The 21,525-nt window shown below is 48.1% G+C and overlaps 1 protein-coding gene across 1 annotated transcript in view; it reads left to right on the forward strand.

Annotated features, from left to right (window-relative positions):
* BMP7 (bone morphogenetic protein 7) overlaps positions 1 to 21,525 on the forward strand; it is an 83,933-nt gene that overhangs the window by 15,641 nt on the left and 46,767 nt on the right. The window contains exon 2 of the mRNA XM_020905216.2: positions 17,927 to 18,119. Coding sequence (XP_020760875.1) covers positions 17,927 to 18,119 — 193 coding nt within the window. The remainder of the gene's footprint in view (positions 1 to 17,926; positions 18,120 to 21,525) is intronic.

Below are 21,525 nucleotides of genomic sequence, written 5' to 3' on the forward strand. Positions count from 1 at the left end.
CCTGCCTCCCGGGCTGCTAGGAGGATCTGTCCCCTCCAAGGTGCGGGGGGCGGGGAGCGGTGGAGAGCTGAGCACAGTGTCCACAGGGCAGCAGGCGCCCCATATGTAACATTAGTGGCTGGTAGCCATGCTGTTACTTGCCCGGCCAAAACTCGGACCGCTCTGGAGCTGGCCGGTCCGTGCAGGTCCTCCTGCTCCTCTGCCTGGCATGTGGGGCGGTGGGATGCACTGCTGCCTCCTTCTGGGGGTGGGAGCTGCGTAGACAGGTATCCCACCTGCTGAGCACTGTGGGACCCGGGGTCAGGTGGTCCTCCCTTGCCTGGATGCCATGTGAAGTGCAAAGCTGGTCTCTGTTGACCGAGCACGAGGCAAACCAGGAATCTGGCCTTCTTATTACGGATCCTGTTATACTAGAAAGTTGCCTCTTGCTGATGGTAATCTGTGTTTATCAATGCGGAGTTAGAAGGAAACACCTGATGGTCGGGACTAGCTTTTGGTAAGCCCTCCAGCTTAGGACACAAACACGACTATGGACTGGCCTATTTTAAAAAATGAATAATAAGGCTTTTATGGTAAAATTATACCTTTTTTTCTGAACTCTATGTCGGACTTAGTGGCATTTCTTGTGTGTGTGCTAAGTTGCTCTAGTTGTGTTTGACTCTTTGTGACCCCACGGACTGTAGCCTGGCAGGCTCCTTTGTCCATGGAATTCTCCAGGCAGGAATACTGGAGTGGTCTCCTCCAGGGGATCTTCCTGACCCAGTGATCAAACCCGCATCTCTTATGCCTCCTACATTGGCAGGTGAGTTCTTTCCCGCTAGCTCCACCTGGGAAGCCCAGCATTTCCTTGTCTCACCTCATTTTTTGAGGTGATTGACATTTCTCCACCTGAAGTGAGGACCTACCCATATACCGGTCACTCATCAAATAGCACGATTTCCACATTTATTCTTATGTGTGAGGAAATTGAGGCTTGGGGGTGACCAGTCACTTGCCCAGCTTTGGGGACAGCAGGCCTGCCTGGCTTGGAGTCCCAGGTAAAGGTGTGTGACCTCATGCGAGTGACTGAAGCACTCAGGTGCTCTGGGCCCCAGCTTCTGTCTTAGTTGCCTTGGGCTCCCAGAACAGAACAGCACTGCCTGGGGAGCCGAAGCATCACATACTTATTTCTCACAGGTTTGGAGGTCCAAGATCAGGGTGCCTGCTTGGCTGGGTTCTGTTCTGTCTCTGACTTGTAGACGGCTGCCCTCTGGCTGTGTCCTCCCAAGATGGAGAGAGAGCTCAGGCCTGTTCCTTTTTCTCTACGGGCTGTTGTGAGGATCTGGGAAGAGAGCTGAGCCTGGTGTCCACAGGGCAGCAGGGGCCCCACACGTAACATTAGCGGCTGGTAGCGACGCTGTCGCTGGCCTTTCTTCCCAGCCCTTCCTGACCTCAGCTAAACCTCATCATGGCCCAAAGACCCCACCTCCTAATACTCTTCTGTTGAAGGTTGGGGTTCCACATATGAATTTAGGGGGCACCCAGGGCTTCTCACATGGTGCTAGTGGTAAAGAACCTTGCTGCCAATGCAGGAGACGTAGGAGACCCAGGTTCAGTCCCTGGGTTGGGAAGATCCCCTGGAGGAGGAAACAGCAAGCCACTCCAGGATTCTTGCCTGGAAGATTCCATGGACAAAGGAGCCCTGGCAGGCTATAGTCCATGGGATTGAAAAGAGTCAGACACAACTGAACATGCACACATGCATGCCAATTTAGTTCATAGTAGTTTCTCTCTTACATGGGTGGCTTAGGGCCCAGGGCAGCAGGGATTAAATGGGATGAAGGCAACGATCTCTCAGTAAATGGGAGCTGCTCCTGGGACTGCCTTTGGAGCCCAGACTGGCTGCAGAGTGTCTTCTTGGTCTTTCTGTGATGGCCTGATGGCCTGATTTGTCCTCATTGTGGATGCCTGTCAGTTCCTCTCCAGGTCCAGCTTAGTCCTCACATTGAAGACTCTGCATTTTCCTAAGTGGGCTTCCCTGGTGGCTCTGTGATAAAGAATCCATCTGCCAGTGCAAGAGATGTGGGTTCAATCCGTAGGTCGGGAAGATCCCCTGGAGGAGGAAATGGCAACCCATTCCAGTATTCTTGCTTGAAAAATCCCATGGATTTAAGAGCCTGGTGGGCTACAATCCATGGGAACCCAAAGAGTTGGACAGGACTGAGCAACTGAGTACATTCACCTAAGTAGTTTCACATTTGAAAAACTATATTTATATTATTTATTCATCTCCCATTATAGATTTTGTCAAGGCCTAGACATTTTGAAAGTGTGATGCTGCATTTGCCCTTTTGTAGGGGCTAGGCTGAAGGTAGTGGGTCAGATAGAAAATGGGCAGAATGAAAATTACCCTTGGAATTCCTTAGGAAGATGCCACTTTGGAGATGGACACACTTTGTATGTTAAGTCCCTACTGCTGGGTTTTCTTCCAGCATTGGGATAGATCGTGCATTGGGATAGATTGTGCTTCTTCCATGGCACATGAGATGACACAAGTAGCTTTAGTGTAGTAAATGTTACCACCACTAGCACCACTTTCATGAATAGGAAGTACTGCAAGATATATGCCTCCCAAAAGCTACTCCTTGCTTCTGTGGACAGGAATGATGTCTCCTTTAGGACTTGTTCTAAGTCACCATACACCTGCCTAACAGTGGCTTCCACTTTAAAAGCATATCAGTATCTCCCCTAACAACAAGTCTTCAGTGACATGATTCCAAGTTTGGGGTAGCAGCTCAGTGATATCATCCAGGAATCCGTGAACTTTCCTCCTTGCTTTCACCATCCTCAGATACCTTATGGTTATTACCTCACAGTTACAAGATGGCTGCTGCAGCCCCAGACATCACATCTTCATCTACTCCCACATGCAAGGCAAAAGAAAGGGGGAGGGCCCAAAGAGCTCTCCTTGCTTGCCTGTCTCCTAGCTTTCCCTAGAAAACGTCTCTGTAAGTCCCCTGGCCCAAACTGGTTCACAAAACCTGATCTTGCTGCAAGGACGGATGGAAAGGTATGACACTGGCTTCTGGCCCACACAGTAAGAGGGAAAGTGTGTTGGAAGTGTTCATTGGATAACCACATTCAAATATTAATGATCTAAGTTGTTTATCTCTCCCTCTTTGTTTTTTCTATGTGGTGTATAGTTGGATTTACACAGGTTATTTGCACATGATTTGACTCAACTCTGCCCTAGGCACAGAAAAATTGGAACCCTAAACTGGTTGCTTCCCAAGTGGCACAGCGGTCAGAAATCTGCCTGCCAATGCAGGAGACTCAAGAGATAGGGATTCAGTCCCTGGGTCAGGAAGATCCCCTGGAGAAAGAAATGGCAACCACTCCAGTATTCTTGCCTCAAAAATTCCACCGACAGAGGAACCTGGCAATCTATAGTCCATAGGTCACAAAGAGTCAGATACAACTGAGCACACGCTCAATATATTGCTTCCATATTTAACAAACTAGTTGTAAAGTCTCCATATAATAGTGTGCCACGGTGAATATATACAGAAAGTGGGTTGCATGTTGGCATTAATTCAACCAGACCCTCTGTAGCCTTTGGAGAGACCAGTTTCTCTTTAAACTCAAACCTGTGAGTAGGTGCACCTCTCTCCCTGACTTTGAAGACTCTTTGTGGGATTCTGGCTAACAGCCAGTTGTTTGCTAAAAATAAAAACTACTTTATCACCATCTCCTTAGACTAGTAGCAAAGGTCTTGAAAGTAATCTGAGATGGTCAGCATCATTGTCCCCTGGAAGGATGCAGAGGCCAGGTAGGGTTTGGGCTGAGTTCTGCTTGTGGGATAGGAGGCTTCTATCTCCCTCTGGGAAGAGGATGAGCAGATCAAGATACTTAAGACATTTTAAGAATCTGTGTCATTGTTTATGAGCCGAGGGTGGAGAGCTGCTTGAACCCAAGGCCTGCCCATCCTGGTCGAAACCCTGTTTGTATCCTGAAAGCCTGTAAGAACTATTTCCAGTAAGTGGTTCTGGGGCACATGGGTTACTTCTGCTTGTTTCCAAGAGAGATGGAAATGAGAGACCTCTGGTTGGAAGAGACGATCAGGGGGAGCGGATGTAGAGATATTTTCAGAAATTGTTTCTGGGCAGTGTGTGTTTGCTGTGAATAACATTATATGTAACAGAATTCTTTGGTTGCAGACAAAAAATATATCTTCAAACTAGTTTAAGGAGAGTAAAAAGAAAATCAATGTGTGCCTAAGACTTGAGATACTGATGCTGAAGGTGAAGCTCCAATACTTTGACCATCTGATGCAAAGAGCTGACTCACTAGAAAAGACCTTGATGCTGGAAAAGATTGAGGGCAGGAGGAGAAGGGGGAGATAGAGAATGAGATGGTTGGATAACATCACCGAGGCAATGAACATGAGATTGAGCAAGCGCCAGGAGACAGTGAAGGACAGGGAAGCCTGGTGTGCTGCAGTCCACGGGGTTCCAAAGAGTCAGACTTAGTGACTGAACAACAAGACTTTGGAAAGGACATAACAGCAACAGGTCCTTATAGAGTCCAGGGGTTATTCACTCTATGTCCATCATCTCTGCACTCAATAGCTTCCCTGTGACCTCACTGTATTCCTCTGCTACCCTGCCTACTGGGAGAAAGATGCCACCCACACCAACTTGTATTTATGGCTCTCTGGCTAGCCACATATTTGCCTTACCAGCTTCCCTCATGGGTTGGAATGGCCATGAGATGCTGGTCTAACCAGTGAGATACAAGAGGAAATCTGCTGGGAGTAGAAAGGGGTGGGAGGTGGTTTTGAAAAATATGTTGCTTCCTGGTGAGTGACAGATAAACAAAGAGAACACTCTATCCTTTTTTTCCTTTTCTTACCTTGAATGTGGTCCTGTGAAGATGGGATGTTTGGAGCCACGGCAGCCATATTGTGACCCTTAGGCAACAAGCCTAAGGACATCAACATGCAGACAATGGCAGGGCAAAAAGATAGAAGAAACTTGAGTTCCTGAGGACTCAATTGAGCTACTGCACCCAACTAAAATTCCTGGTTAGGGACTCTTAGACAGCTTGAATTACATGTTCACTCATGAATCAGTCGGGTCTAGAAGGTAGACCATGCTACATAAATAAAGTTTCTGAGAGTTAGCCTTTGGCCCTTTGTGGCCGGATTGGGGAGTTGGAGGCGTGTATACTATCCAATTATTGCTTAGTCATAAAATTAATAATAATCTTAGTAGCTAACATTTGTCAACGGTGCTAAGCACCCTTTATCCTCTTGGCCTATATTGCTTATTTAATTCCCATAAGAGCCATTTCAGGTGGGGGCTATGACTATCCCCCCTATTTTGGAGACTAGAAAACTGAGCACAGAGAAGCATCAGCTGGCCCACAAAGTGAATTTGGGAGTCCAGTTACTTAATCTTGATCCTGAGCTGCACCTCAGGCTTCGAGGATGGGTTTAGAACAAGTGAATAAACAGCTTTGCTGTCGTAGGGTCACAGATCAGGGCAGTAGGATGGCACACAAGCATTTCCCAATTATTTGCTTTGGTAAAATCTTCCATTTCTTTGATGCTTCTGAAGCCAAGAAGTCTTGAAATTGATAAAGGTGGGGGGTTCCCTGGTGGTCCAGTGGCTGAGACTCCATGCTTCCAATGCAGGGAGCCTAGATTCAATCCCTGGTCAGGAAACTAGATTCCACATGCTGCAACTAAGAGTTCAAATGCCACAACTAAAGATCCTGAGCTGCAACTAAGACTTGGCACAGCCAAATTAAAAAAAATTGATAAACATGTTAGTATCTTTTCCCCAAAGAGTTGGTATGAAATTAATCACAACGTCTTAATTTAGGGGAACTATGGTGACAAATATTTCTTGAGTAGAACTGGAGATGGATGTAGCCAGCTGATACATATTATTGACAAAATTTTATTGAAGTGTAACATGTGTACTGCTGCTGCTGCTGCTAAGTCGCTTCAGTCGTGTCCGACCCTGTGCGACCTCATAGACGGCAGCCCACCAGGCCCCGCGGTCCCTGGGATTCTCCAGGCAAGAGTACTGGAGTGTGTCGCCATTGCCTTCTCCAGTGCATGAAAGTGAAAGTGAAAGTGAAGTCGCTCAGTCGTGTCCGACTCTTTTTGACCCCATGGGCTGCAGCCCACCAGGCTCCTCCTTCCATGGGATTATCCAGGCAAGAGTACTGGAGTGGGGTGCCATTGCCTTCTCCAAACATGTGTACAGAAGTGCACAGATCTAAAAGAGTTAGGAATTTTCACAAAGTGAGACACTTTCAGACACTCAGGTTTCTGAGTACCAATGCCCAGATGCAAGAAACAGCGTGACTATCTGCCAGAAGCCCTGTGGCACCCTCACTCATGGGCAGCTGCTGCCCTATGCTCTAGTGCCATAGACTAGTTTAGCCTGTTTTAAATCTTTATCCATTTGATTGCACAGTAGTCAGTCTTGTCTGACTTTTTGTGATCCCATAGACTGTAGCCTGTCAGGCTCCTGTGTTTGTGGGACTGGAGTGGGTTGCCATTCCCTTCTCCAGGGGATCTTCCTGACCCAGGGATCAAACCCAGATCTCCTGCATTGCAGGCAGATTCTTTACCCTCTGAGCCACCAGGGAAGCCCTGTCATACTTCTTCAATCCTATTAATCATTCCCAATGAGTTGGAAAGATAACCCCTATTCAGACCTGATTCATGTAAACTGGACACTCACATTGGAAATCTGTTTGCAGGTACATTCAACAAAGGACTCACACTGTAATTTCAGAACCATTGTTTGGTTTGATCTCTGATTCTCCCTCACTTACCAGAAATAGTTTCAAGGGACAGCAATGCAGTTTTCAGGATGTTTTGATAGTTCAGCTTGGGAAGGCAAGTTTAGTTTGTTAAAATGTGAGCATGAAATGAATGGTCTTTTTTTTTTTAAGATTTAAAAAAATGTGAACCATTTTTAAAGTCTTTATTGAATTTGTTACAATATTGTTTCTGTTTTTTATGTTTTGGTTTTCTGGCTATGAGGCACGTGGGAGCTTAGCTCCCTGACCAGGGATCGAACTCATAACCCCTACACGGGAAGGTGAAGTCTTAACCACTGGACCACCAGGGAAGTCCTCTAAATGAGGGTTTTGGTTTGCTGGTTCCTGCCAGACTCTGCCTGCTGGTCCCCTGGACTGGCTTCTGCACATCTCTTGATTGTCCTATTTGCAGAAATGGAAGCAGATGCCTCGATAATGAGAGTTTTGCTCCAAGTATGTGGGGGTTTAGAGAAGACTCTTATTTTGAAAGGGAGATGGGAGCCCAGCATGAAGGAAACGCAGAACAATCTCTTCCTTAGCTGCACCTGCACTGCTCAGGCCTAATGAGTTTAGGTTGATGGAACCCAGACCTCAGGAAGGATTATAAATTCTCATTTGATTTGATTTGCCTCTAAAATACCTTAAACCAGCTGTGCCTGCCCAGCTGACCCAGGAGTCTCTGGCTGCTTTGGGGGAAGGTCTGGGCAGGCACCCTCCTGTCCTGGAGGAGGGGGGCGCGGGCTCCCGTGGTGCCTCTCCCGCCCCAGCCACTCCTGGGGCCTGCTCTAGTCTGGCATATGTCCCTGCCGTGTCCCATGATTGCTGGCCTCTGTCTCCTTGCATTCTCACCACGGCCCCATAACTGGGGGCCTCTTTGTGTCCCCATCTTATTGAAGGGGAAGCTAAGCCTCCTGGAGATGGGTTCACAGGTCCCAAGTCACCGCTGGCAGAGCCCAAGTCTGAACTCAAGCTGTCAGGCCCCATCTCAGCCCAAATTCTCTGCTGCTTCTCCAGCTGAGCAAGGCCACAAGGGGCTTTTCTGCCCTCCTAAGGGAGCCCAGCTTCCCTGGTGGCTTAGTGGTAAAGAGTCTGCCTGCCAATGCAGGAGACGCAGGAGACACGGGTTCAATCCCTGGGTGGGAAAGATCCCCTGGAGAAGGAAACAGCAACCCACTCCACTATTCTTGTCTGGGAAATCACATAGACAGAGGAGCCTGGCAGCCTACAATGCCTGGCGTTGCAAAGAGTCAAACATGACTGAGCGACTGACGATGACTGAGTGACTGAGGACACAAGGGAGCCCAGGGGGAAAATTTCCAAAGATTGTTCACTAAAAGGACTTCCCTGGTGGTCCAGTGGCTAAGACTCTATGCTCCCAATGCAGGGGACCCGGGTTTAATCCCTGGTCAGGAAACGAACCCACATGCTACAACTAAAGATCAAAGATGTGTGCTGCAACTAAGATCCAGCCCAGCAAATAAACATCTTTTTAAAAAAAACTTGTTCACTAAGATACTTGAGAACTTGCCAAGTGTCAGACAAGTGAGTGTGGTGGTTGGAACAGCGAACAGCAAGATCGTCACAGTTAACATCGTTCAAGACTTTCCTATGCTCTGAGGACTCCTCAGGCGATCTCTATTCTAGAGGTTCTCAAAGTGGGTTCCTTGGACCGGCACCATCAGCATCTCCTGAGAGCCTGTTAGAAATGCAGGTTCTTGGGCCCCACCCCAGATCTCCCATGTTCGAAAGACTGGGAGTCGGTCCAGCAGTCTGTGTTTTAACAAGCTCCCCGGTGTTTCTGGAACACACTGAAGCTTGAGGATCCGTGGTCTGTTTTAATCCTATGCCAACCTAGTGAAGTCAGGGTTACTCTCCTCATCCTCGCATTTGACAGATGAAGAGTAACTTGCCCAAGTGCCCCATGGGTGACAGAGCCTGGATTCAAACCCCATCCTGGCTCCACGTTCAAGCCTCGTATGCCCTGTGCCCTCTCCCAGGTCTTGCTCTAGGAATTAAAAGCTAGAAGACAGTTAATAAACAGGTCAACAGGCCAATCAATCACAAATACAGAGCATGAATTCCTAAGAGGGAAATGAACAGGATGGGAGGGGAGGAGGTGTTCGGAGAGGGTGAACGGTGGAGGGGAGGGGATCTCGGTGCCGTGCCCCTGCCCCCGTGCCCTGAACTTGGTGGGTCTGATGATTATCCAGCCTGAAGTCACTCACCAAGTGACAAGCTCCCAGGTGGCCCTGTGACCAGGGCAGGGGTCATCATGCCTGTTTTTCAGACAGAACTGAGATCCTGGGACCCATCTGTGTCCACTCCAGGCCTCTCCCACAGCTGTGGAATTAAGTTCCCTCGTGCATGTGTGCTAAGTTGCCTCAGTCATATTTGACTCTTTGCGAGTCTATGGACTGTAGCCCTCCAGGCTCCACTGTCCATGGGATCCTCCAGGCAAAAATGCTGGAGTGGGTTGCCATGCCCTTCTCCAGGGGTGTCTTTCTGACCCAATAATGGAACCCTCATCTCTTGCATCTCCTGCATTGCAGGCAGATTCTTTCCTGCTGAGCCACGGGGGAAGCCCAAGTTCTCCCTACTTCCATGCAATCTCTCACCCTGGGAACTTTCTAAGGAGCAACCTCTGGTGTATCTCTGAGAACATGTATTTGACCCTTATTAGTGATAAGCTCTATATTGTCATGCTGCTATCAGAAGCCAGCTCATTGATGCCACAGAACCATGCTATCCAATTGAAAGTTCCACCATGACTGAACTTTTCTGTATCTGCTGTCCAGTATGTGTGCCCCTGGGCACACGGGGCTGTTTCAATTTAAACCAACTACTCTGAAAGAAATGTAAACACTGCCACATCAGCCACATTGCAAGTGCCCAGTATATACACGTCATTAGTGGCTACCATACTGAACAGTGAAGGTGTAGAATTCAAGTTTAGGTTGAACCACATATAGGTCAAAATTGATAGAAATTTCCCAACTCTTTATGGTACAACCTAGTAGAAGTGAAGATTTTCCTGGTGGCTCAGAGGGTAAAGACTGCATGCAATGTGGGAGACCTGGGTTCAGTCCCCTGGTTGGGAAGATCCCCTGGAGAAGGGAATGGCAACCCACTCCAGTATTCTTGCCTGGAGAACTCCATGGACAGAGGAGCCTGGTGGGCTACAGTCCATGGGGTTGCAAAGAGTGGGACTAGACTGAGTAACTGACACACACTTACACACAACAGAAGTGAAAGGGAACTTCAGAACAATTAAATTGTTTCCTTTGTTACAGAGGGAAGAACTGAGGCCCACTGAGCCTGAGGTTCCACCTAGACAGATGAGGGCCCAGTTGGGACTGAAGCCAAGACTTCATGAGGCTTGTGTGTCTGTTAGTTCCTGGATTCTCAACTCCGTCTGGTTGGCAGTTGGGGCTGGGCCATCCCCTGTAGTTCAGAGGATGCTTAGCAATGTCCCTGGCCACTACCTTCAGCTGCCAGTAGCACACACTCCCTAAATTGTTACAGGGGATGAATGGGGGGAAGAATGCAGGCATTCATTGCCCAATAGCCCTCGGGGAAGGTAAGGGTAGGACAAAATTGCCCCAGGCTGAGAATCACTAGTTTAGTCGAAATAGTAACTAGTTTCCATTCTTTCCCTTCATTTTCAATTAGACAAGGATGGAGAGGGAGTGGAGACCTAGAGATCCCTGGGGGTGGGTTCTCCCCTGGGGAGATGGGGTGAAGGGTGTCTGCCTTAGCTTACAGTGGAAAGGTCGATGGAAGCTTATAGCCCTTTTTTCTCTGCAGCTCTACCAGCGTCTGGGGCTTTTTAGGCAAACAACTGGCTTCAGCCCTAGAGATAATTAAACCCATCTTTTCTCCTTCTCTCCACCCCATCCCCTAAACCCTTTGGTCCATTCAATTCACAATGATAACATTGTTCGAGCAACACTGCACACATGTTGACACCGGAGTGTTTAATCTTGCGGTACAGTAATTCCCTGCCCCACCCCCACCCCACATCTGTGCGGCTGCCACGCTTATGACAAAAAGCCTGGCCGCCAGTGGGCTCGCCTCCGCGGCCCCCATCCTGGGATGCAGCCCCCGGCATCTAACAAGGAGGCAGTGTCTCTGAAGACCCTCTTGGAGCGCCCGGCGCTGGGGCTCCAGGTGGTCCTATCGGCAGCCGAAGCATTTGGTGGAAAGTTCGAGAGTTGAAGAGGCAGTTCAGGGGAGACAATGCTGCTTGTGTGCCCTCTGCCAGGCGGGGCCCACCCCCTGATTTGGGGGGCTGGGGAGGGATGATGGGGAGACGGGTTAATGCTCCCCTACCTTCAAGCTGTTAGCCTCCCTTGGGGTGACTCTGGCAAGAGCGAGATTTACAAAGAGGGACCTGAGCAGGATGCAGTCTTCACTCTGAATTTAGCTTTTAAGGAGATTACTGTTGTGATCATGTCATGTGTGTTGAGAGCTTGAGGTATACTTCAGGGAGGTCTTTTTTCTTAATTTTAATTTTTTAGTCATACTGTGCAGCATGAAGGATCTCAGTTTCCCAACCAAAGATCGAACTTGCGCTCCCTGCAACGGAAGCTCGGATTCTTAACCACTGGACTGCCAGGGGAGTCCCAGGGGTGTCTTTTTTTTTTTTTTATCGTCTCCTCGGCTAAGAGGGTGGCAGTGTTTCCTGGCATGAGGGAGAGAGTGTGGCTGAGTGGGGAAGTATTCAGACCAGCTCTGTGGCCATAGGCAAGCAACATTACCACTCTGAGCCTCAGCGTCCTCATCTGTAAAATGGACACGATGCATGTGCTCACTTCTGAGCAGGGGTTTTATAAGAATTTGAGGAAATGTGTATGTGTGACACGTGATGTTGCATTCAGGCCAGTGGGAGGGCTTTTATATTGGTGAACATCACCTCCCATCATTAAGACAGCTACTATTGAAACAGATCATCAGAAAATAAGTGTTGGTGAGAGAATGTGGAAACATTAGAACCCTTGTGTGTTGTTGGTGCCTGCAAGAGTGCTCAATCACTGAGTTGTGTCCTACTCTGTGGCCCGTAGACTGTAGCCCACTAGGCTGCTCCGTCCATGGGATTCCTCAGGCAAGCATACTGGAGTGGGTTGCCGTTTCCTCCTCTGGGGGGAATCTTCCTGACCCAGGGATGGAACCGATGTCTCCTGTATCTCCTGTGTTGCAGATGGATTCTTTACTGCTGAGCCACAGGGGAAGTCCTGCATTTTTACCATGATTAAAAATAAAAATTTTAAAATGATGGCTTTTACCTAGCTTGGGGTTTGTGTGGGTGTCAGAGTTACAATCCAAGTGAGCTTTTATCAGTTTCTCCCCTCTAGCAGGTCATCAGGGCTCTCTCCCTCATATTGGGCAGTCAAGAAATTCTTGTAGAATGAATACAGTCGGGGTGGGGGGCGGCGAGGAGACATCAAAATATTTTTGTGGCAGTGTTTATCATTTTAGACTTCTACGCGATATTGCTTTTCACTGTGTTTAGGACCCTCTCCTCTCTTCTTGTGTAAGAGCAGCAGAGTGTATCAATGCTCATGTTATTAAGAGAGCATTCTCCTGTAATGTTCATTGCTATGCCTGTTCACTTCTCTAGGGCTCCCGATTTATGGTATGCCTCTGGCGGCTTTTTCAAGCTCCTTAATCTTGCCGTGCACATCTTGGAATGAATGAAGAGCCATCATCAAATTTCACATCCTTGAAGCTGCAGGGCTGTAAATCCCTGGTGACAGCAGCCATGGTAACATCAGCTCCAGTGAAGCTGGCGTGTGCCAGAGTCTTTGGAATGGATCACATCCCCCTAGGACAGGAAGGAGATGATGGGGTTGAAAGCATCAGAGTGAAATTGGGTTCGGGGGTAGGGATACTGGGCCAGGGGATCCTAAGCCGTCAGGGGTCTTTGAAAACTCAGCTCTAGTTTCTGGTTATATTGTGGACTTTGGTTCTGCTGGTTCTCAGAGCCTTTTGAAAGAGGTTCAAGGGTCTGCCCCCGGCCCATAACTGGAGCTCTGTGGTCCAGACTGAGCTCCTGCGCGAGGAGCAGACTTCTGATGCTAGACTTGCAGTTTTTACTTGGAAAGTATCCCTTTGCTTGTACAGTTCTGGGTCCCCTCTCATAGATGAGCGGCATCTTAGGGAACAGTGAGAGGATCGCATAGTCCGGAAAGTTAACTCAGCTTTTTCTAAAAACCGTGAAGTTTTTGGAGGGAACAGCTGGGCCATTAACTTGATTACTACTGTTTATCAAGTCTTCCTAGCCCTGGTGGGGAGAGCTGCTCAAGGAGGGAATGGAGGCAGCCTTGTATGGGCGGACCGTCCCCACCCGCCCCCCAACCCCGCTCCATGATGCAAATGTCTCTCATGTGCAGCTGGCCACAGTCTTTTTGCCTTTTCTGCATGGCTGTCTTGACCATGACCATTGCCTGGGGTCTCTGAGCAGCTGATGACCAAATCCCATGAATGGTCACCCTGCCCCTGTTATCTGAGTCTAGCCACAGGCTGGTCATCTTATCTTGCCTATCTCTAGTCCTGCTTCTTTCCCTGGACTGAGTTCTTCCCATGGCTGTGTTCTCCATCTCTCATGCAATAAGTGGTCCGAGGCCACTACATTTTTCTCTTGTATGTGCCTTTCTCCCACAAAATGTGATCCATAAAAGCAATTCAGTAGTCCCCAACTGGACTTTCAAACCTCCAGTCAACTTTCCCACTTGGATTTCCTGCAGGTCACCTCGAGTTTAACCTGTCTGCCTCCACAGGCGTTTTCTTCCTTCCTGCTTCACCTGTGGGGTTCTTCCTCCAAGTTACATCCACTGCTGGCATTACTGGCCACCAGGCACTCCAGGCTAGCGCTCGGCAGCCCTTCTCCATGCCCCTTTCTTCAAAATGCTTACCTTTGACCAATCTTTGATTTCTGTGCATTCCCAGTCCTGCTTCAAGATGTTTACCCCATAGAACTGTGTTCACCAAAAAGCAAGAATATTCATCCTGGCTCCAATTGTGATGGTCCCAAAGTGTAAACTACCCAGATGCCTGTAGAAAAGTCAGCTGTGGCCTGTCCATACAGTGACATCCAGTACAGCAGCTGATTGAGTGACTTGCTGCTCCACGCAGCCACAAAGCAGGTGGGGGGCACACACGGTTGATCGAAGGATGCAGATGCAGGTGGGGAAACCCCAAGTGGGCAAAGTGAGTCTGTGCTGTCGGATGTTTGCATGGCAGTCGCCTTTGGGGACAAATGAGGGTCTGGTATTAGGGAGGGGCCCTGCGGGGGTGTCTTTGGTGCTAGTTGTAAATGTGCTGTGTTGTGCTCTGGGGGCGTTTGTGTCGAGAAAATTCACAGAACTTCATGAACACTTAGGGCCTGTGTGCTTTACTGCATGCATGCTATTTTTAAAAATTGTTGACTAAGACTAGCAGGGAATTACACGAAGATCAATATATTGAATCCAGTAGACTAATGGAGCCCTACTAGGCGTCAGGCTGTGCAGGACAGTGGAGGTTCAGGATCGAGACAGTTACTGCCCCTGGCACCAGAGCTGGTCAGGGGGTCAGCTTGTGCTTGTACATTATCCACGTCTGAAGAAAGCAGCTTTCACAGTGGATGGCCACCTGGACACCCCTGCTATTACTTGGACATGTTTCTTGCCCGTCCATTTCCAGCTGTGTATATAATTGGGCAGGTATTGTGGGTGGCTCAGATGGTAAAGAATCTGCCTGCAATGCAGGAGACCCTGGTTGGATCCCTGGGTCAGGAAGATCCCCTGGAGGAGGAAATGGCAACCCACTCCAGTATTCTTGCCTGGAGAATCCCATGGACAGAGGAGTCTGGGGGCCTCCAGTCCATGGGGTCACAAGGAGTCGGACATGACTGAGTGACTAAAGCTATACTGTATATAGTTGGGCTTGGTTGTTTTGCTCAGAACTGCCTTGGTTGCAAAGGACAGCCACCTGACTCTAATTAATTTACAAGGGTCCTGTTGGAAGGATCTTCATGGGCTCACAAATTAGAAGGACTGAAACCCTGAACTTCAGGAAGCGTGGGGACCACCAGGCCAGGGGATTGAACCTGGAAGGCGTCCCCCTCAATTCTGATCTCTGTCCTCCCCGTCCAGAATCTTCTTTCTCACAAACCAGCTTTCTCTGTGGGGCAGTGTTGATGAGTGTCTGCCCAGGACATTGCATCCTTAGAGTTTAAGGCAGAGAAAACAAACAGGACTCTTTCCCACCAGGTACCAGTAAATAAAGAAATCCTGTGTTTGGCCCAGTGAAGGGCTCGTTCTCTTCCATCCCCCAACTCTGGAGAAGGGGGTCATGGGACAAGATGGTGGCTCCCTTGGGAGCATGTGGCTTGAATGGAAGAGCCATGATGAGGCTCTCCAAGAGAAAGAGATGGTGTGGATGTGGCACCTTCTGGTGACATCACAGCGAGCTGTGTCCCATCACGAAATGATCCTCTAGGGAGCAGGAGAAATACTGTATCTTCTATATTTTTTCTCGTGTGTATAAGGATGTCTACACATCCTATCCCTTCTTCAGTGGATCTTCCTGACCCAGGGATCAAACCAGGGTCTCCTGCATTGCAGGTGGATTCTTTACCATCTGAGCTATGAGGGAAGCCCCATAAGGATGCATGGTATCTGTTTATCTTTGTGTATTATTATGTATTGACAATGCATATTGTATTGGTGTGCTTATGTATTGACGATGTATTGGTGTGCTTGGTCGCTCAGTTGTGCCTGACTTTTTGTGACCCCATGGACTGTAGGCCACCAGGCTCCTCTGTCCATGGGATTCTCCAGGCAAGAATACTGGAGTGGGTTGCCATGCCCTCCTCCAGGGGATCTTCTCGATCCAGGGATCAAACCCAGGTCTCCCACATTGCAGATGGGTTCTTTAGAGCACCAGGGAAGCCCATAGTATGTGTATATCAGGGTGTGCATACCCCTAATTTTTAGTGTGTTAAATATAGTTCTATTCTGAATACTTCCACTTAGGTACCCTGTAAATGTTTGCTGCCCTCTGCAAGTCAGCAACATGAGCTGCATTTGGTTATCATAATCCACTTGTGCAGAGGACACTAATTTAGTGAGGGGCACACTTGTATGTTTTGTGTGACTGTAAATGGGAGGAGAAACCCCAGATGCTAAGAGGAGGCACCCCAGATGCTAAGAGGAGGCACCCCAGATGCTGAGAGGAGGAACCCCAAATGCTGAGAGGAGGCAAGACATTCCTAAGTGATGCTTGGGGATCAGGCTTGACCTGAATGTGGGGCAGAGGTCTTGGCTGACATGGCAGAGGGTCGAGAGAGGAGACACCCAGCTGAGGGGCCTCCTTTTCTTCTACCCTTTATTGACACCTGCCAGCTCAGAATTTCCCCTCCCAGGGTCAATTTTGGGGTAATTATTTCAGGCTTTTATCAAAGGACAGTATAATTAATTGGCTTTGGAGACCATCATGAGGCTGGCTACTGTCAGGATGGTTTTTCCATAATCCACTTTCTTTGGATTTATCTTTTGGTCTCAGGGTTTTGGATCCTTTTAATCTTTTGAAGGTGAAAGTTGTATGTTCGCGTGTGTGAGCTCTCTGAGTCAGTGGTGTTTTGGAATACAAGGGGCTGTGGGAGAAAAAAAAAACTGGATTCCTAGGTTCTGGGTTTCCTTAGGTAGCTTTTCTCAATGGACTCAGGGACATAGCAACTCTGGACATTTATTTTAACTCAAGTCTTGGGTCATCAACTACAGTGATTTAACAACAGAGTGTGAAGACACAATTTTCTCCCTAAAAGTACAATTTTCTTCCTAACAGTTTCTCCCTCCCTAACAGTTTAGTGGTGACTGTTAAACTGTCTTGATCCCTGAGGTTGATATTGTATAGATTTCACACTGTGGAGTGGTTTCTATATAAAATGGAAAGCTTGAGAAGATAAGATTTGGGATTTGGTTTGAACTTTGAATTAGTCACTGCTCTTCTTTTAAGAAATGACTATTCTGACTTTGATAAATCACCAGATTCTGTGGGTTTCAGGAAGAATAGAATAATGTCATGGTTCATGCCTCTCATTATCTTAAAATAATTGATGAAAGAAATTCTCTTACAAAGTCATCCCTAGGATCCTAAAGAAGTTTAGCTGGACATTTTATTCATTTATCTTTTTAAAAAAGAAGTCTTAAAACCCTGGTATCTTAACTGTCTTAGCAGTTAAAATATGTTTTGTTTTGCACATTAAAAAAATGTATACACCTGCTGCAGCAAACTGTATTTGTGATTGTATGTCTATGTTTTCTTCCTTCATTGCCTGTGATTTTAGTGATTGTACCTGTGTTAATATCATGCTTATTCAAGCATTTCTTTTCCATTTGATCTATTGTAATTTTTTTTCAAATAATGCTATCATAACTGAACTATGTAAATACTTGCATATACATTTTATTTCTTTTATGGTTATTGTTTCTCTCAAAGCTCATTTGAGAGGCTCTGTAACTACGACAAACGCAGTTATTTTCCATTTGCCTGGCTCTGTCCTAAATGCTGCCTTCTGTGATCTTCCCTATGAGAAAAGGCCAGTGTTAACCCTGGAGGAAGGGGCACACACAGTGGTCAAGTAACTTGGTTAAGATCTCAATAGGCACAACTGATACTTGGACTCAGGCCACCTGGCTCCTGGGAGTATAAAGGTTAAGAGTGTGGGTTTCAGACTTCAGCTACTCACCTAACTTGTGACCTTGGGCAAGTTACCTGGCCTCCTTGAGCCTCAGTTTCCTCATCTGTAAAATGGGGCTAAATCCTGCCTCCATGTTCTATCATGTGATGGCCAAGAGTACTCAGTGTGAGACCCATCACAGAGCACATGATGGGCAAACATATTATTATACTTCTGGGTTCTTCAGCTGTCTTCATTTGAAAACTGGGGGTCCACACCCCCATTCTCAGCTTGGTCTGGCGTGGAACAGGCAGTCATCACCGGGGGTTGCCGGTTACGGGCAGGTCTGTATTAAGCATAGGCATGATGCTTGGACTCTGAGCTGGAGAGTGAAACCCAGTCACTAATGAGCTCTTGGTGCCCATGTGTGTTTCCTTCCTTTCCCAGTGGAACATGACAAAGAGTTCTTCCACCCACGCTACCACCACCGGGAGTTCCGGTTTGATCTCTCCAAGATCCCAGAAGGGGAGGCCGTGACTGCAGCTGAGTTCCGCATTTACAAGGACTACATCCGGGAACACTTCCACAATGAGACATTCCGGATCAGTGTCTACCAGGTGTTGCAAGAGCACTTGGGCAGGTGGGTACCATCCCGGGGCCTGGGCGGGGTCCTGAGCTCCTCCTGAGACGAGGCACGGGCTGTCGTGGCTGCTTCCCATGTTATTCTTGCTGTTGTTCAATCGCTCAATTGTGTCCGACTCTTTGCGACTCCATGGCCTGCAGCACATCAGGCTTCTCTGTCCTTTACTATCTCCTGGAGATTGCTCAAACTTATATCCGTTGAGTTGGTGATGCCATCCAACCATCTTGTCCTCTCTTGCCCCCTTCTCCTTCTGCCCTTGATCTCTCCCAGCATCAAGGTCTTTTCTAATGAGTCGACTCTTCACATCAGGTGGCCAAAGTATTAGAGTTTCAGCATCAGTTCTTCCAATGAATATTCAGGATTGATTTCCTTTAGGATTGACTGGGGGAGCACCAAACACATGCCAGGCTATGTATCTTTTTTAGAGAAAGTGTATGGTGTAGGTTGGGCATCCCTGGTAGCTCAGTGGTAAAGAATCCACCTGCCAATGCAGGAGACGTGGGTTCAGTCTGTGGGTCAGGAAGATCCCCTGGAGAAGGAAATGGCAACCCACTCCAGTGTTCTTGCCTGGGAAATCCCATGGACAGAGGAGCCTGGCGGGCTACAGTCTATGGGATTACAAAGAATCGGACACGACTTAGTGACTAAACAGCAACAATGGTGTATGTCACCATTTCTTAAAACTATCACCATCAGCAAGTTGTATTAGGAATAGGGACAGCCAGGGGAGCCTGGGGTTGTGTGGCCCCCTACAGATATTTATGGATCGTCTGGGTCAGTGTGTCTTTAGGGGGATGAAGAAGAGGAAGAAGCATATTTGACAGTCTGCCTATCTCCCACGCATCACTGAAACCCAACACGTGATATAAGGCCACCAATGAAAGTGGCTGTTTGTAATGAAATGTTTAGGGGATAAAAATCCACAAATGAAAAATAAACAGGCAGAGAACTCTTAGCCTTCCAAGAATCTTGAGGTCAGGAACCGGAAGCTTCTGTTGAAAGACTTTAATTTCTTGAGACCTTTTAGTTTTGTTTCAAAGTCCTCCAAGGGGTGAGAAGGCTAAGAGAATGAGCTGGAACATTCCCCTAACAGGGACATTCTGAAGTCCGGAGGTGGACCCGACCTAGGTCGTGCTACCCGGTGGCTGAGTGTTTGGACATCTTGGGATGTCAGACCTCTCCCTCCCTACCATTCATCATAACTAATGGAAGGAAGACAGTGTGGGTGTCTCCCTTCTGCTGGACTGCCCTGGCCTCTTCAGTGGGAAAGGGAACCTGTTAGCACATTTGACTTGGCAAGCACTCTCACTTGGGGGGTCATCTTAAATACTAGAAAACCAAGTTTTTCTTGAGTGTTTCCAGTGTTTTGCCTTAGTTAACTGTCTCTGACCCCAGTTTCTTGAGTTCTTTCAAATCAGCAAGTATATTTGTGCATTTAAATATTTTTACAAATGGTATCTCATCATGCAGTGTCTCCTGCACCTACATCTATCACTAAACCTTGATGATCTTGACAGTGAAACTTGTCAATCCTTTCACACCACTACCCAGGGGTATCCTTGTTCTTATCATCACCATACATCTCCCATCATGCAGGTTGTGCTAGAAGATATTTAGCCAATTGCCTGTACGCACATGCTGAGCTCTCAATTTTTATGAATTATAAACAGCGTGGCCTATGTGGCCGACACTTGCCTATCAGTCAGATACAGTTCAAGAAACAGAATTGTGGGGTCGAGGGCCCACATGTCAGTAACTCTGATAGATTTGGCTGAACTGTTCTCTTTGGAGGTTATGTCAGTTTATACTCCGCCAGCCACACAGAGAAAGCCTGTGGCCCTATGGACTCCCGAACATGGTCTTATCAAACCATTCTGATCTTTGTCAGTCTGTCTGATGGGTGACAAATGGCATCTCAGTGTGGACTATATCTGCATTTTATCCCCATTTGTCTGCACTTTCCTGTACTGCCTCCCTGCTGGAGAGGATGACAGACCCTTCCAGCAGGGAGGGAATGTGGGTGTGGTTCCAGGCAGGCCACAATAGCCTTGGCAGTCACCTCCAAACCTTGCTGAAGGCCCTCAGAGGCCCCAGTTAACCCTGGCAGGCCGGACCCCGGCTCCTAGACCCAATTACAACAAGAAGCATTGAGCTCATTCCCCAAGGGTGACATGTGTTTGCTCTGTACTCTCACAAAGCCTCTGGGGCTCTTGAATAAGAGCATGTGTTTGACTTTTTTTTTTTTTTTTTTCCTTAGTGAAGGCTGATGTACTGGGGCAAGGCAGGTACCCAGAGGCTATTGGTTAATGGAACTCTATCAGTCCATTTGTGTAAACCTCGAGCCCAGCTCATGCTCTGGGCTTTCTGGCAGGCTCCCCAAACCTGCCTTGGAAACCTCCATCAAGAGGTTTAACCTCAGGAATGTGGCTGCCCCAACTGGGTTTGGCTGAGCAGGACTGAAAGGGTTGATTGGTGTCGCCTGGGTGGCTCTTCCTCCAAGATCTACAGGCAGGAATGTGCTCCCCCTCCCTGGCCGGGTCGTTGGGGTCAGCTGGGATGCTGCTGATGTGGGTAGAGCTTGTTTCAGGACTGGAGCATCCTCAGACACTGCCCCTGACTTGAGGAGCACCCCAACTAGCACCCCAAGCACCTGCGGTGCTTGCTCCCTCCGATCCACGTGCTGGGAAGAGCAACAGAGACTCAGTGATGGTGAGACGGGGAGGGTGGGCACGAGCTTCCCCCGCAGGACACAGAGACCACTGCATTTGGAGAGATCCATGGGAGCCCAGCCACTCGCTTGTTCAACCACCGCTATTAAACCACTGGGATAAACCAGCCCAGCTCATGGGGGCAGGGACCTACCTTGTCTCAAAGCTGGGCAATTTTTTATTTTTTATTATTATTTTTTTTAATGTGGATGGTGGTATATATTTTTTTAAGTCTTTATTGAACTTGTTACAATATTGCTTCTGTTTTATGTTTTGTTTTGTTTGGGCCATGAGTCATGTGGGATCTTAAGTCCCAGAGCAGGGACTGAACTATCACCCTCTGCATTGGAAGACAAAGTCTTACCCACTGGACCACCAGGGAAGTCCCCTTTGGGCATTTTTAAATGCCCTCACAAAGCGCCACACATGGGGTGGCTGGGAACAATAGAAATGTGCTCTCTCACAGAGCTGGGGGCCGGAAGTCTGAACTCCGGGTGGCAGCAGGGCCGTGCTCCCTCTAACATCTGCAGGGACGGATCCTTCCTTCCTCTTCCAGCTTTTGGAAGAGGTTGGCTGTTGACTGCATCCCTGGCTCTCAGCTGCGCTGCTCTGGTCTTGTTGTCACATGGCTCTGCGTGCCCTCTGTGTGCCTCTCCCTCTCTGATAAAGAGACCAGTCATCTTGGCTGAGGGGCT

Source organism: Odocoileus virginianus, chromosome 9 (assembly GCF_023699985.2).
Source record: "Odocoileus virginianus isolate 20LAN1187 ecotype Illinois chromosome 9, Ovbor_1.2, whole genome shotgun sequence".
NCBI classification, from domain to species: domain Eukaryota; kingdom Metazoa; phylum Chordata; class Mammalia; order Artiodactyla; family Cervidae; genus Odocoileus; species Odocoileus virginianus.